The following is a 16,187-nucleotide window of genomic DNA, read 5'->3' as shown; positions in this document are numbered from 1 at the left end:
CAGTGGTACCCCGCAAGATGAATGCCTCGCAAGACGGAAAACCCGCTAGACGAAAGGGTTTTCCGTTTTTCGATGCGCTTCGCAGGACGAATTTCCCTATGGGCTTGCTTTGCAAGACGAAAATGTCTTGCGAGTCTTGAGATTTTTTTCCGCTCCCCACCCCCTTTTTCTAAGCCGCTAAACCGCTAATAGCCTTTTAGCAGCTAATCCGCTAATCCCTTAAGCCGCTAATAGCCGCTAAACCGCTAGTAGCACTAATCCGCTAAGCCGCTAATAGTGTTGCTTTGCAAGACGAAAAAACCGCTAGACGAAGAGACTCGCAGAACGAATTAATTTCGTCTTGCGAGGCACCACTGTATTTCTAAACTGTGTATCCTAATATTACCGCAATTATCTTCTTGAAGGTATCCCGTCACTTGTCCAAGCTATTTGATAGTATGGCCAAGCTGAAATTCAAATTGGATGCAAAAGAGCAGCCTCTGAAGGTTGGCTTGGGAATGTACAGCAAAGAAGACGAGTATGTTGATTTTGACAAGGAGTGTGACTGTTCTGGACAGGTTGGTGGATATTATTTTAAATTCACTATTTGTTGTTGTTTAGTTGTTTAGTCGTGTCTGACTCTTCGTGACCCATGGACCAGAGCATGCCAGGCACTCCTGTCTTCCACTGCCTCCCACAGTTTGGTCAAACTCCTGCTGGTAGCTTCGAGAACACTGTCCAACCATCTCATCCTCTGTCGTCCCCTTCTCCTTGTGCCCTCCATCTTTCCCAACATCAGGGTCTTTTCCAGGGAGTCTTCTCTTCTCATGAGGTGGCCAAAGTATTGGAGCCTCAGCTTCAGGATCTGTCCTTCCAGGGAGCACTCAGGGCTGATTTCCTTAAGAATGGATACGTTTGACCTTCTTGCAGTCCATGGGACTCTCAAGAGTCTCCTCCAGCACCATAATTCAAAAGCATCAATTCACTATAGGTCACTATAGGTCATATAAATGGAGAGCCAGTGTGGTCTAGTGGTTAGAGTCTTTTACTAGGACCTGGGAGACACGGGTTCAAATCCCAACTCAGCCGTGAAGCTCCCTGGGTGACTTTGGGCCAGTCACTGCCTCTCAGCCTAAACCTAACCTCACAAGGTTGTTGTGAGGGGGAGAACCATGTTCATCACCTTAAACTCCTTGGAGAGAGAAAAGGTGGGATATAAATGAAATAAGTAAAGGAAAATGAATAAGCATTAACCAGGAGAGTTTTGGCGCCTAGGTGGAGGTTTGGCTAAACCGAGTGCTGGAGAGAATGCAGAGCACGCTGCGCAAAGAGATTTCTGAAGCTGTGGTGACTTATGAGGAAAAGCCAAGAGAGCAATGGCTATTTGATTACCCGGCACAGGTAAGCAAAAAGACTAGAGTCAAAATGTAATGTTTTATATGTGAAGTGCAAAGAAAAGAGAGGAACAGAAATAGATGTTCATTCTAATTAGGAGTAAATATAGCCAGAGGAACAAAGTGGTGCCATTCAGCATGCTTGTAGGATTAGGCCTTTATAAAGTCTAGTAGACAGTGTAGTACCCCCCCCCAGATGTTGTGGACTACAATTCCTATCAGGCTTCTGCCAGCATGACCAGTGGTCAAGGAAGCCCAGGGTCTCAGCTAGAAGGCACCGTATGACCGGTTCTTTTCTGGTCACTCATCCCACCAAAGCTGCACATTTGGGGGTCAAGGGGCAGAGCCTGAATTAAGGACAGTTCTGGCATTTCACCTGGCTTCACCATCTCATAGGACTCTTCGGCTGTTGTTGCAGATTGCTTTAACATGTACCCAGATCTGGTGGACAACGGAGGTTGGCATTGCCTTTTCACGACTGGAGGAAGGCTATGAAAACGCTATTAAAGATTACAATAAGAAGCAGGTACGTAGCAGCAGCCCCCTCTAATTTTGTCAGACTGTGTTCAGATTTGCAGTGGCAAATTCTTCAACGAAATAGTAGGCAGTCTATTGTGTCTACGACATATCGCACAGATGTCATCGCAAGCTCTGTCATTGAATGCAACCACTGGCGGAGGAAGGGGGTGCAGTGGGTGTGGCCTGCCTTGCCCCAGGTGTCATCCCTGAGGGGGGATGACATCACCGCCCCGCCCCCCCTGGGACGCTCGCCCTGCCCCCGGGTGCCAGAGCAGCTAGCTCCGCCTTTGAATGCAACTTCCAGTTCGGGGGGGGCGGGTTAGAGGAGTAGGTGCAGCAAGCCTCTAGGTCTCGTGGTTGTTAAAGACTGGAAACAGCTTAAATATGTTTATTTTTCTTTCCCCAGATTAATCAGCTAAACACATTAATTACACTACTCATTGGGAACTTAACCCCAGGAGACAGAATGAAGATTATGACAATCTGTACCATTGATGTCCATGCCAGAGATGTCATTGCCAAAATGATTTTAGCAAAGGTATATGCCATAAAGACTGTGAAATAGTACTTTGCTTTTTGGAAGCACACATTTTCTTAGAATTTTCTCAAGCTACTTTCACATAGCAATGTGGTTCTCTTCACTCATTCTTCAACCATCCTTTACTTAGTGAAAGCTAAGGACTAGCCCTGTATCATTTCCAATGAATAAGATTTTCAAAAATGCAAACTTAAGTCCTATGAAGACTTCCCTCAAAAGTATTAAATAGTCAATCCACTATGTCTGCTTTGGGGGAGTTACTACATTTGAGTTATTAAAAAATATATTATTCATATATCAAAGACCCTGAAGAGGTCCTTTTGGCTGAAATGCATTGGGCTTCTGATAAATATCAGCATGTAGAGGTGTGGTCAGGGACACGGGCGGCGCTGTGGGTTAAACCACAGAGCCTAGGACTTGCCGATCAGAAGGTCGGTGGTTCGAATCCCTGCGACGGGGTGAGCTCCCGTTGCTCGGTCCCTGCTCCTGCCAACCTAGCAGTTCAAAAGCACATCAAAGTGCAAGTAGATAAATAGGTTCTGCTCCGGGAAGCTAAACAGCATTTCGGTATGCTGCTCTGGTTCGCCAGAAGCGGCTTAGTCATGCTGGCCACATGATCCGGAAGCTGTACGCCGGCTCCCTCGGCCAATAAAGCGAGATGAGTGCCACAACCCCAGAGTCGGCCACGACTGGACCTAGTGGTCAGGGGTCCCTTTACCCTTTACTAGAGGTGTGGTCTCTCTTTCTGGTGGTTTGTTGGGGGGTAAATAATCTCTATAGGCTCTGAAATAGAAGACCTCTCAATCTGTGCTTATGTCTAGAAAGTTGCCAAAGGAACTAAGTATGATGTCTCTGTGGCGCAACGGGTCAGTGCGTCTGGCTGTTAAGCAGAAGGTTGGTGGTTCAAGCCCACGCAGGGACGGCTGTGGGCAGGATTCCTACACTGCAGGCGGTTGGACTTGATGATCCTTGGGGTCCCTTCCAACTCTACAGTTCTGTGGTTCTATAAAACTTTAAACCATTAGGAGCCTCCTACACATAAAAGCTTATGTAGATAGAAAAGGAGATAAGCAGGAACCACTGGAAATTTATTTGTTATGGTTTCGCATTTGGGTTGCAGGTGGAAAGCTCCCAGGCCTTTACCTGGCAGTCTCAACTTAGGCATCGTTGGGATGATGAAAAGGGACACTGCTATGCCAATATATGTGATGCTCAGCTCCAGTATTCCTATGAGTACCTTGGCAACACTCCACGGCTGGTGATCACGCCCCTCACTGACCGGTATGAGCTGCTTACCTTGGATAGCCTTCAGCCTGGCCCAACGTATGTTCTTAGGGCATGTGCTGGCGTGGATGATGCCAAATGTCTATCTTTTTGCAGGTGTTACATCACCCTGACGCAGTCCCTCCACTTGATCATGGGAGGAGCTCCTGCAGGCCCTGCTGGCACAGGGAAGACAGAGACCACCAAAGACTTGGGAAGGGCAGTGGGGATCATGGTGTACGTCTTCAACTGCTCTGAGCAAATGGACTATAAGGTAAAGATCTAGCCAGTAAAAGTAAGAGTGGGTCATATCTGAGTCCCTAATTCAGCCAAAAAGCACCCAAAGTCATCCCCAAAATCAGGAGTGTGAGGTAAACAGCTGTCCATTCAGAGGTATAATTACAGAACGCTCTACTTTCCTAGTATTTTGTGTACCTGTAGGGACATCTGTTATTTTTTAAAACATTGTACCTTTTTCTAGGACATTACAGCTCCATAGCTGTAGGCACAATAGGCACTGTAAAACACTGAGGTGCTCCTCTGATGGTCTTCTGCTGGTTCCCTCACTGTGAGAGGTGAAGTTACAGGAAACCAAGCAGAGGGCCTTCTCGGTAGTGGCACCCTCCCTGTGGAACGCCCTCCTATCAGGTGTCAAGGAGATAAAGAACTACACAACTTTTAAGACATCCGAAGGCAGGCCTGTTTTGGGAGGTTTTGCGTGATGTTTTTATGTTTTAGATATGCTATAAGACTCCCAGAGTGGCTGGAGAAATTTATACCCAGTAGGGAAGGGTATAAATAAGAACAAATTCATTATTACTATTATTATTACAGACACAGATCTACATTTTGTTTTCAAGTACAATCATACCTTGGAAGTCAAACGGAATCCGTTCTGGAAGTCCGTTTGACTTCCAAAGCATTCGAAAACCAAAGAGCATCTTCTGATTGGCTGCAGGAAGCTCCTGCAGCCAATCAGAAGCCACGGAAGCCCATCAGACGTTCAGCTTCCAAAGGAACGTTCAAAAACCGGAACAGTTGCCTCCAGGCTTCAATTGTTTGGGAGCCTAATAATAATAATAATAATAATAATAATAATAATAATAATAAATTTTATTTATATCCCGCCCTCCCCAGCCGAAGCCGGGCTCAGAGCGGCTAACATCACATGTATAACACATGAACATAAAATCTGACAATCAATTAAAATACATCCTCAAATCAGATCAGGATCAGAATAAAGTCCAATCAGATGGCAACCCGCAGATTAGGGTTGGGGACCTTAAATGCTCACAATGCTCAAAATTTTTGAGAACTAAGGTACAACTGTATACCTTATTATATCACTAAAAGCTTCCTAGAAAACAAGAAGCTGCTCGTTCCTTCCAGCACTTCCTCTCTTCCCATCCATCTGTTCTTGTGCTACAATGTGTTTTCCTGTGGCTTGTGTTTTAAAATATAGCAAAACAATACATAAACAGGATATATTAACTAGTTAATTGATTGAATGTGATGATCCACAAACAAATGCCTGCGCCGTTCCTTTCTAGTCCTGCGGAAATATCTACAAAGGATTGTCCCAGACAGGTGCATGGGGATGTTTTGATGAATTCAATCGGATTTCGGTGGAAGTCTTATCTGTAATTGCTGTACAGGTAAAGATTCTCCTTAGGTTTCCGTTCATTGTGTGCAAATAGCCTGGATTTCATAGTCCTTCCAGCTTTATCGCTGCAGTCAAATGCTGGCCATTCGTCTCTAGGATGAATACAAGTCCCTTGGGAATGATAGGCTGTAAGGAGGAGGTAGCTATTTCTATTATGTCTTTGGTTTGCCACAATCAGAACTTTTCCATTCCTCTGCAGTTCATTGTCCACTAATACCTACTCCATTTGTCTCACTATCTGCTATGACTGAAACTTACATAATGCAATATAATGGGATGTAATGAAATGTAATTAATTTAACTTATTAAACTCTGCTGTGCCCCAATGGATGCCAGATTTAGCATTCTGGTAACATTATGAGGTCAGGACGCAGGTGGCGCTGTGGTCTAAACCACAGAGCCTAGGGCTTGCCAATCAGAAGGTCAGTGGTTCGAATCCCCGCGACGGGGTGACCTAGCAGTTCAAAAGCACCTCAAAGTGCAAGTAGATAAATAGGTACCACTCTGGCGGGAAGGTAAACAGTGTTTCCGTGCACTGCTCTGGTTTGCCAGAAGCGGCTTAGTCATGTTGGCCACATGACCCGGAAGCTGTCTGCAGACAAACGCCGGCTCCCTCGGCGTATAGAGCAAGATGAGCGCACAACCCCAGAGTCATCCACGACTGGACCTAATGGTCAGGGGTATCTTTATCTTTACCTTTACCTTTAACATTATGAGGTCAGTTCAGAGTGAGGAAGTACTCTCCTCATTCCGTATGAGTAAATTTGCCAGTCAGTGAAGCTGGGCCCCACAAAATTGCTTCAAGGAGGAGAGCAATCTGCAGCTTGCAAGAGCTTGTGCAGAAGGCCTCCCACTCCTCGCATGTCATTTTAAGTCAAGCCTAGTTTGTTGAGTATCCTGGAACTTGGTTAGCTCAAGTGTGCAATTATTTCCTAGTTCTTGATGCATCCTACATGTCTTTAGGTTTCATTGACTGCAGTTGGTTATGGAAAAACTTGTTAATATGTCTGCATTTATCTTCAGCACCATATTTCCTTACCTTACTGAAGACCTCATAGGAACAGCTCTTAAGACTTTGTTTTACTTGAAAGGTTAAATGTGTTCAGGATGCCATAAGGGCCAAAAAGAAGGTTTTCAACTTCCTTGGAGAGACCATTTCTCTTATTCCGACCGTTGGAATGTTTATTACTATGAATCCTGGATATGCTGGCCGTACTGAGCTGCCTGAAAATTTGAAAGCTTTGTTCAGGTACTAACATGCAGCCACTATTCTGGGGGGGGAAAGAACTGATAAGGGATTATCACAATAATGTATGAGCTGGCCAGATTTCTTGGGATGCCTCTAGCCAGACAGCCTCCCTCCTTCCCTCCCTGGGCTCCTAATACCTTTGCTCTCTCCATTCTGAGGAAGGGACCGGCAGTTGCGTCATTCTTCCCACAGCCATCACTTCTGGCCAAGTTCCAGGCCCATGCTTCTTTCTTGCATGCCGCACAGTGGCGTAGCGTGGGTTGTCAGCACCCGGGGCAAGGCAAGTAATTTGCCCCCCCTAACCCATGGATTTGCGCCCCCTAACCCTAACCCCCAGATGTTGCGCCCGGTGCGGCCAGCCCCCCCTGCACCCCCCACGCTACGCCACTGATGCCGCACTTCCCCCACCTCCATTGCCATTTTGCCACAGTCATGTAACATGTCAGTCTGTCCAGAGAAGTAATGTGGGAGTAGTAGCACCAATGAGATTTATTGAGCTGTTGAGGATAGGGCCACGTGAAGGATGCCATGAATACATTTGGAAAGCGTGTTGAGGGAAGGGAGAGTTACTCTTTTGCACAGGCTTGGATCGCCAACATGGAAGCTCTCGGGAGTCAGAGCAGATTATACAGTGTGTAAAACAGTGGAAACAAAACGAGACCGAGTGTAAGTGGGAAATGAATGTAGGCTTTTGAAATTAATCATATCTGGCATTTCCACTGAATATTCACTGCAGCCTAAAGGGAAGATTGACTGTTGTCTCTGCAGCGTAATCGCACCAGATGTTAATTGTCTCATTTCTCTCTTTTCAGGCCCTGCGCGATGGTTGTTCCTGATTTTGAGCTTATCTGTGAAATCATGCTTGTTGCTGAAGGTTTCATTGAAGCCAGGCTTCTAGCTAGGAAGTTTATTACTCTCTACACACTGTGTAAGGAGCTGCTTTCAAAGCAGGTAATTGAACATTGTTCACCAAGCCTGTTTGACACTAGTTTTTTTAGTGCAGTGAAGAGTTTGCAAGAGTATGCTGACAGGGCTTTTTAAAAAAAGTTACTTAAAAGTGGTTGTATTCCACCCCAAACTTCATCCTGTCATAGAAAATCAGCAGGGATATACAGAGGTAGAATACAGTCATACCTCAGGTTGAATATGCTTCATGTTGAGCGTGTTTGAGTTGCGCTTCGCAGCAACCTGGAAGTAACAGAGTGCGTTACTTCTGGGTTTTGCCGCTTGCGCATGCGCAGATGCTCAAAATGACATCATGCACAGAAGCAGCGAAAGCGACCCACCCTTGGGCAGATGTGTCATTGCTAATTACGTTTGCTTCTGGATACGAATGGGGCTCCGGAACAGATCCCGTTTGCATCCCAAGGTACCACTGTATTGGAATGTTAAAAAATGGCTGCCTCTCACCACTCACCTCCAGAAGTGAGCCCAAAACCTTATGGCTATGGTAACAAAGGGTGCCCGTGCTACTGTACCCACCTCAGAGGAACATAAACAACTTTCCTTGCCTTCTTTGAAAGTGGAGGGATGCCTTTCCTGACTTGTTTTAAGCGATGTCCTTCTGTTTACGTGCAATGCGAAGTTGTTGCCATATGCCTGACAGGATCACTATGACTGGGGTTTGAGAGCTATCAAGTCTGTGCTAGTGGTGGCTGGTTCACTCAAGAGAGGAGACCCAGGACGGGCAGAAGACCAGGTTCTCATGAGAGCTTTGCGAGACTTTAACATCCCCAAGATTGTGACGGATGACTTGCCTGTCTTCATGGGACTCATCGGAGACCTTTTCCCAGCGCTGGATGTGCCTAGGAAGCGTGATCTAAACTTTGAAAAGGTGAATCTGCTTTAGTTGGCTGTGAAGCAGTATAATTAAGAGATTTGAATGTCTGGCCTCTTTTGTGTGTGTGACTTCATTGGGGAAAACCCTGTTGCCATGGAGACCTCTGGAAAAGAGCCCTGCTCAGAAAGCTTTTGGTGATTTGTTCATTTTCCTGTTAGGACACCTGGGATTGTATCCGCGCAATAATCCCATCGTTTATAGCAGATCACTGCTTCAGTGCTGTACCAGCCCTGGGACTGAGGAATGAGTCCCTGAACAAGAATTACACCCCCTAGCACACTGGGGCTTGGACTTATAAACACATTTCTTGTCTTCTCAGATAATTAAACAGTCCGTTGTGGAGCTCAAGCTACAACCTGAGGAGAGTTTTGTGCTGAAGGTGGTACAGCTGGAAGAGTTACTCCAAGTTCGGCATTCTGTGTTTGTGATTGGAAATGCAGGCTGCGGCAAATCTCAGGTAGGAGCTATGAGCCTACAGTTGGGGCTCTATCATTAGGGAGGCCATTCCAAAACATCATGATAATTAGCAAGCGACTCATTGTTCAAGTGATCCACAGCCCCGAAGAGTGGAAAAATAGCTTTGTGGGATACATTAAACTGGAACAAAAGGTACAGTTTGGGGGTGGTTGTGTTTTGATATTCTCTGATGGTTACAGAAGCAGTCGGAAGCTCCATCCCAGTCTTTGCCTTTCTCCTGACAGGTTCTGAAATCTCTGAATAAAACTTACCAACTGATGAAAAGAAAACCTGTAGCTATTGACCTTGACCCTAAAGCTGTAACCTGTGATGAACTATTTGGAATCATTAATCCTGCTACCAGAGAATGGAAAGATGGTAGGAAATAATCCCAGAAATAATGAGTAGTATAAATCTCCAGATACACAAAAATGAGAAACATTATACCTTAGGGCTGTATCCTAGAAGCGTGAAATTTCAATTCCAAGATTTTCTTCTCAGAAGACAAAACCCAAACCCTACCTTGACAGCATTGTCAAAATTTTGCTTCCACGTGAGATTTCTGCTGAAACTAATCAGATTTTTTACATTTTCTTTCCAGCATTGATCCTTTTTCAGACCCAATAGGTTCTTTTTCAGCATGGGGAAATGGCAGGGCACCAGGACTGACCTGGTGCATTTTTAATTAGTGATGTTGTTCAAATTTATGACATTTAAAAGTGCTTCCGTATGAAAGTATGAGTTGTAAATTGCTTTTGATCTCCCACCCCTAGCCCCATGGTTGTCTGTGCCAGTTTCAGCAGAGCAAATCCCAAGAAATAATTTTTTTCAAAATGTACTTATTCTGAAATCCCCTTAAACTGGTTTGACATACAATTACCCAAAACAAGGAAGTTGCCAGTGATTCTACATAAGAATTTCTGGCTCAAATTAGGCTCCCAGGTTTCCTCTAGTTATTCAGAGTCATGAGATTTGATATTCTCTAAGGTGAACGCCATATAAATTGGGTCCCTCTAGACCAGGGGTGGGGAGCCTGTGTCTCTTCCAGATGTTGCAGAACAACCCCTATTTGCCCCTGCCAGCTTGGAGGAGTGACATGGAAGAGTCACAGGCTTCTGTGATGAACTATCATATCTGTAGTAGTAGTAGTAGTAGTAATAATAATAATAATAATAATAATAATAATAATAATAATATATTTGTACCCCGCCCATCTGGCTGGGTTTCCCCAGCCACTCTGGGCAGCTTCCAACAAAGATTAAAAATACATTAAAATGTCACACATTAAAAACTTCCCTGAACTGGGTTGCCTTCAGATGTCTTCTAAAAGTCAGGTAGTTGTTTATTTCCTTGACATCTGCTGGGAGGGCGTTCCACAGGGCAGGCGCCACTACTGAGAAGGCCCTCTGCTTGGTTCCCTGTAACCTCACTTCTCGCAGTGAGGGAACCACCAGAAGTCCCTCGGCGCTGGACCTCAGTGTCCAGGCTGAACGATGGGAGTGGAGACGCTCCTTCAGGTATACTGGACCGATGTTATATACAAACAACATTTAGAAGCTGTACTTCTCAAATGATTTCTCTACGTCAAAAGTTCAGTGTGAATTTCTCTGTGTTCCTCGTAGGCTTGTTTTCAACAATCATGCGTGATCTCGCTAATATAACTCATCGTGGACCAAAATGGATCGTTCTGGATGGGGATATCGATCCGATGTGGATTGAGTCTTTGAATACTGTTATGGATGACAACAAGGTCAGTACAGGAAGTCAGAGATAAAATTGATGGTTTCCACATCAGCAAGATGAAGAAGTAGTCACACCATCCTTGCTTCTCTCCCTCCTAGGTGCTCACCCTAGCAAGCAATGAGCGAATCCCACTAAATCCCACCATGAGGCTTGTTTTTGAGATCAGCCACCTAAGAACAGCAACACCTGCCACAGTGTCCAGAGCAGGAATCTTGTACATTAACCCTGCTGACCTTGGCTGGAATCCGTGAGTTTGAGTTCCCTTTTGAGTATATGAGTGTCTTCCCTTGCAGCAAAAGCAAGTTTCTTCATGGCATACAGAGGAAAAGCTTTCATCCCTTGATGCATTCATTTATTTACTTTGAAATATTTCTAAGGTACTTCATATATTATTTTTTAAAAATATAAGGTGCATAAAACAGTGCACATCAACATAAAAGCACCCTAAAACAATATTATAACCATACATAAATCCAATGGTGCAGGGTCTAGATCTCTTTTTTTATATATAAATATTTTTTATTAGATTTTCCATAAAAAAAAATTTTTTTTTACAAAATTATACATCCATTTTTAACTTAAACCCTTTTTTCCAGAACTTCCCTCAGCTTGTCTGATAATTTTTCGTTTATTTTTTTATCCTTGTCTCACATTTCCCAATATTATATTGCACTCAGATACTCTTAATCACATCATATTTTTTAAACAATATTTCTAACAGTAATTTCACAGAGCTTCTTGAAAGCCAAGGAACGTTATTTGCTCATCACAGAAATTTTTGATATACTCTGTAAATTTCTTCCAGTCCTCGGAGAATCTCTGGTCATGTTGGTTCCTAATTCTCCCCGTCAATCTGTCCATTTCTGCGTATTCCATCAGTTTCATCCTCCATTCTTCTTTCGTGGGCATCTCTTCCTGTTTCCATTTCTGTGCCAGCAAAATTCTGGCTGCTGTTACTGCATACAAAACTAATTTCACATCTTTTTTACTAATTTCATTATCCAGTAGTCCCAATAAGAGAGCTTCTGGTTTTTTAACAAAAGTATATTTCAACATTTTCTTTAACTCATTATAGATCATCTCCCAGAAGCTTTTTACCTTCTTACATTCCCACCACATTTATGCTACATTTTTTAAGATTTGCCTTGAGACAGTCTTTAAACCTCTTGGGAATTTGAATCTTTCTTCCCCTAGCTGGCCCCACCTCTCTGCAGGGCTGATTGGTTAACTGAGGTTTGGCGGGAATCTCCAATGACTAGCGCAGGGAGGCAGGCCAGCCCAACTAACTGGTGGGTCCCACTGTAAAGGGCACCCACAAAGGAAGGTGTGAGCGCTCATTATTAACCAGACTCATCCCCCCTCCACTAGGTTTCCCGATAAATTGAAGAGTGTAATTGGTCTGATTTTGCTGTTGAATTTCATTTTAGTAATTTTTGGGTGCAATGCCTATGTTATCTGTTGCTGGTCTCCCAATATCTTACTTTTTTGTTATATTCCTTTGGGTGCCTAGAGACCATTGGTATTTGCCATTGAGATTCAAGCCCCATGCTAAAATTTTGGTTTGTGCTTTTAAAGTGGAGTAAAGGGTTCTCTTGATCTAGCACAGCAGATCCACTTCTTTTTTAAGTAACCTTTTTGTGCTTTTGGAAGTGCTTTGAAAAGTGTGACATGACTGAATCAATAAACACCTCACAAGCAAGATTTGCGCAAGCAGATCAAGATGAATGCTGAAAAAAGGGCATCTGGTGGAGCTTTGGAGTTTTTTTTAATTGTAAACCATCATGAAAGGGATGAAATGAATAAATAACACGTTTCCCATTATAAAGAAATTTGCAGTCCTTCTTACTGCAAACCATTTTATAAGTAGGAAAATTATTGTGATGATTAATGATTATGACTTACCTATGAACACTGGGTTCAGTCATGAAATTTATTTGAATCTAGCACTAAACACCCTCCCCTAGCCATTGGGCTCTTGTTATGTCACAGGTTCATGTTTTCTTGTTCTGCAAAATAAAGATCTACTGAGGCCTTAATTTCATCATCAATGGGATATCAGCAAGGTGAATTAAACAATGGAGGTTAGGATCTGAAATTGTAGTGAGACAAATGCAGTGCTTCGCTTCCTAGAACACATGTGGCTCATGTTACTATAATAGGGAAGCAAGTTACATGTTGCCCAGCAGCCGAATAAGAAAATGGTTCCTCTGCACTCTGAAAACGATGCAGTTTAAGTAAGAGGAAGGAGGTATAATGCTTGCCTAAAGTAGAATGTACATGTTCCATGCATGAGAGAATGCATCACATTGAATAAGTAATTTTATATCACCGTACAGAGTGGTGAGCAGCTGGATTGAGCGCCGGGAAGTACAGTCTGAGAAAGCCAATTTGATGATCCTGTTTGACAAATACTTGCCCACGTGTTTGGATAAGCTGAAGTTTGGGTTCAAGAAGATAACCCCTGTACCTGAAGTGACGGTGATACAAACGATCCTGTACCTTTTAGAATGCCTCTTAACCCCAGTCAACACGCCTCCGGATTCTTCCAAAGAGCTGTACGAGCTCTATTTTGTCTTTGCTTGTTTCTGGGCCTTTGGAGGAGCGATGTTCCAAGATCAGGTACCTTTAGAAATTTAAATTACTGTGTTCAGCTTCCATACCTTCAGGGTACTATTGCCCAGTGGTGCATTAAGCAGCATTTATGTACACAGGGGCCATTTTTCTAGGTGCCTCTTCAAACTCTACCCCAATGACAAGGCTGGCACCAAAAATTGCTTCCTTGTGGCTGTGGTAACCTTTTAAATCTGCTTTCTGTGCGTCCTGCCTGGATTGCTTGGTGCTCTGTCACTGCCACATTTCCCATGAGGGCACAGCTGTGTGGAACCCCAGCCACATCACTCTCTCTTAGGGAAGCAGAATGTTTGTATTCACATTTTTTTAATTGTTTGGTTTTGATAGGATTCGTTTTTTATGTTTCTGACATTCTCTGTGGCCACTTAATATATCTATGATCAAATAAACATAAAAAGCATATTAAATGTCCCTCTTTTCCCCACCAGCTTGTAGACTATCGTGTGGAGTTCAGCAAATGGTGGGTAAATGAGTTTAAAACCATCAAGTTTCCTTCTCAGGGGACTATTTTTGACTATTACATTGACTCAGATACGAAAAAGTTCATGCCTTGGACTGATAAAGTGCCTGTATTTGAGTTGGATCCAGACGTCCCATTGCAGGTAATGGCTAAAACCCATTTTTCTTCCCGTTCATATTTCATTTTAATTGCTTTTCCCCTATGGTGCTACAAAATAGAAACCAGTGCTGAGGAAAATTCATGCATCAGCTCAGTATCCCAGTAAAGAGTAGGAACAGTATGCTAAGAGTGTTCTTGGTTTATATCCGTAGCAATATGTCTGCCTCAGGTCACAGGGTTCCTGCTCCATCCCACAGAGTCAGGTATTCAGTCTTGTTTACATGCTTACTTAGGCACGGGGCAACAACAAAAAGAGCCTTGCATGTTGTAACTCCCTTCCTCACCAGTGGCTACTAGTCATGGCATATGAAGGAATTTGCTTCTGGCATGCCTCAGTGCAGAAGCATTGCAATTCATCAGTTGGGAGGCAAAGGCTCATTCATGCAAGGATAAGAAGAAATAGAAAATTACATCTGGAGAAGGACAAAACTGCATCATGTATGGTTTTTCAGAGCTCCATTATTATTATTATTATTATTATTATTATTATTATTATTATTACATTTATATTTTAGCTTCCCTTCAAGGAGCTCACAAAGGAAGTGGTGCATACGGTCCTCTCTCCCAGTTTATCCTCACAACAACCCTGTGAGGTGGGTTAGACTGAGAGGAAAGTACTCCTTGCGGCAGTAGGCACACATGAGTAATTTAGATATTTGAGCCTTGAGGCTCGGTTAGTAAAGCCACTGCTACTAATCTGGTCATTCCTCAGACAAATAAGTGAATTCCTGCAGCGCTAGAGGAAATCCTATGAATTTCCATTCAGCCCAAATAGCAGCCCTAGACAATTCTCAGTGATGAATCAACCCCCCTTGTTAAGATCACATTTATTAGGTCTGAGAGGAATTTACAGATCTCAGAGAGTTAGGAATGCTTAACACGATGCCTGTCTGAGATTTGTGAGGTCTTCACAAGAATCTTGTTGCAAAGCCAGTTGAGAAAATGATTTTCCTATTATTAAAAATTATTTATACTTTTCAGGTTTATACGTTTCACTAATTTTACAATCGTATTGACATTACAAAACTTGACTTCCTTCCCCCTCTTTTCTGTAGTTCCTTAAATTTATTTTCAATATATTCATTATATCCAAATTAACTTAATTTGCTCATTTATTCATCTTCTTTAAATATATACTCTTATGAAACTGCAGGAAAACGCTTTTCCGTGCACTTCTGCTTTACCGTGTCTTCAGAGGAATACTGTGCCAGAGAGTACCTTCAGCCATGTGGTTTATGTTGTTCAGACTTTGTAAGGAGTTTCTTTTAATTCTGCTTTTGCAGGCCTCAATGGTCCACACAACAGAAACCATCCGGATTCGCTATTTCATGGATCTCTTAATGGCAAAGAAATGGCCTGTGATGCTAGTTGGGAATGCAGGCACTGGGAAGTCAGTGCTAATGGTAGATAAGCTGGACACCCTCAACACAGATGATTACTTGGTGCAATCTGTCCCCTTTAATTTCTACACAACTTCAGCAATGCTGCAATGTAAGGAGGCCGTGTGTATGTGTGTTTGTTTGTTTTATTGCATTTATATCCCACCTTTTTCCTGAAAGGAGCAGAAGGTGATGGCAACAGTTCTTTCTCTCCCCATTTTATCCTCACAACAACCCTGTGTCGTAGGTTAGGATGAGAGAAACAGTAATTGGCCCAAGATCACACCCAGTGAGCTTCATGGCCAAGTGGGGATCTGAACTCTCATATCTTCCAGGTCCTGGTCTGACACTCTAACCACAGTACCACACTGGCTCAAATGTTCAGTAACAAAAAAAACCAGGTCTACTCTGGGCAATCTGTGTCTAGTACAACACATCCGTAGGTATCGCACATTTGTTACATGGGATTTAGTTGTCTTTCCAGGAGGAAGCTTTGGGGAGATTGCATTTTCATAGCGCTTTACATGCCATGAATATTTGCAGAGAAAATGCCATTCTTTCTCCATTAAGCTTGGGCCGTTTTGTTACTCTGAAGTAACCTGGGATATGGTCATAGCTGTCAACTGTTCCCTTTTTTGAAGGGAAATTCCCTTATTCAGAATAGGATTCCTCACAAGAAAAGAGAAAAGTTGACAGCTATGGATATGGTTGTGGAGGGACCTAATGCCCGTAACGCAAACAACATAATTTGACCTGCTCATGCAATGTTGTACAGCCCTGACGCCAGGACTCTGCACCCCATTTCGCTCACTCTTTTCACACAACACATCAGCTTGAGTGAATGTGCTGAGGGAGGCAACAGGATTGTAGCAGTGGACCTGATCCCCTACCTTTGTGGGATCAGTAGACTATGG

General features: G+C 43.4%; 1 protein-coding gene across 2 annotated transcripts in view; it reads left to right on the top strand.

The window, feature by feature from the left end:
* The window catches only part of DNAH17 (dynein axonemal heavy chain 17), a 96,068-nt gene that overhangs the window by 32,139 nt on the left and 47,742 nt on the right, over nucleotides 1–16,187 (top strand). For both annotated transcript variants that reach the window (XM_083430247.1, XM_083430248.1), the window contains 17 exons: nucleotides 405–557; nucleotides 1,255–1,380; nucleotides 1,792–1,899; nucleotides 2,299–2,430; nucleotides 3,551–3,711; nucleotides 3,811–3,967; nucleotides 5,244–5,348; nucleotides 6,448–6,605; nucleotides 7,418–7,556; nucleotides 8,212–8,439; nucleotides 8,765–8,902; nucleotides 9,147–9,279; nucleotides 10,524–10,651; nucleotides 10,743–10,891; nucleotides 12,981–13,263; nucleotides 13,704–13,877; nucleotides 15,178–15,385. In XM_083430247.1, the coding sequence (XP_083286373.1) occupies nucleotides 405–557; nucleotides 1,255–1,380; nucleotides 1,792–1,899; nucleotides 2,299–2,430; nucleotides 3,551–3,711; nucleotides 3,811–3,967; nucleotides 5,244–5,348; nucleotides 6,448–6,605; nucleotides 7,418–7,556; nucleotides 8,212–8,439; nucleotides 8,765–8,902; nucleotides 9,147–9,279; nucleotides 10,524–10,651; nucleotides 10,743–10,891; nucleotides 12,981–13,263; nucleotides 13,704–13,877; nucleotides 15,178–15,385 (2,680 nt within the window). The remainder of the gene's footprint in view (nucleotides 1–404; nucleotides 558–1,254; nucleotides 1,381–1,791; nucleotides 1,900–2,298; nucleotides 2,431–3,550; nucleotides 3,712–3,810; nucleotides 3,968–5,243; nucleotides 5,349–6,447; nucleotides 6,606–7,417; nucleotides 7,557–8,211; nucleotides 8,440–8,764; nucleotides 8,903–9,146; nucleotides 9,280–10,523; nucleotides 10,652–10,742; nucleotides 10,892–12,980; nucleotides 13,264–13,703; nucleotides 13,878–15,177; nucleotides 15,386–16,187) is intronic.

This window comes from Podarcis tiliguerta, assembly GCF_965153285.1.
Source record: "Podarcis tiliguerta genome assembly, chromosome: 2".
In the NCBI taxonomy this organism is placed as follows: Eukaryota; Metazoa; Chordata; class Lepidosauria; order Squamata; family Lacertidae; genus Podarcis; species Podarcis tiliguerta.
This window is presented reverse-complemented; position numbering and strand designations above follow the sequence as displayed.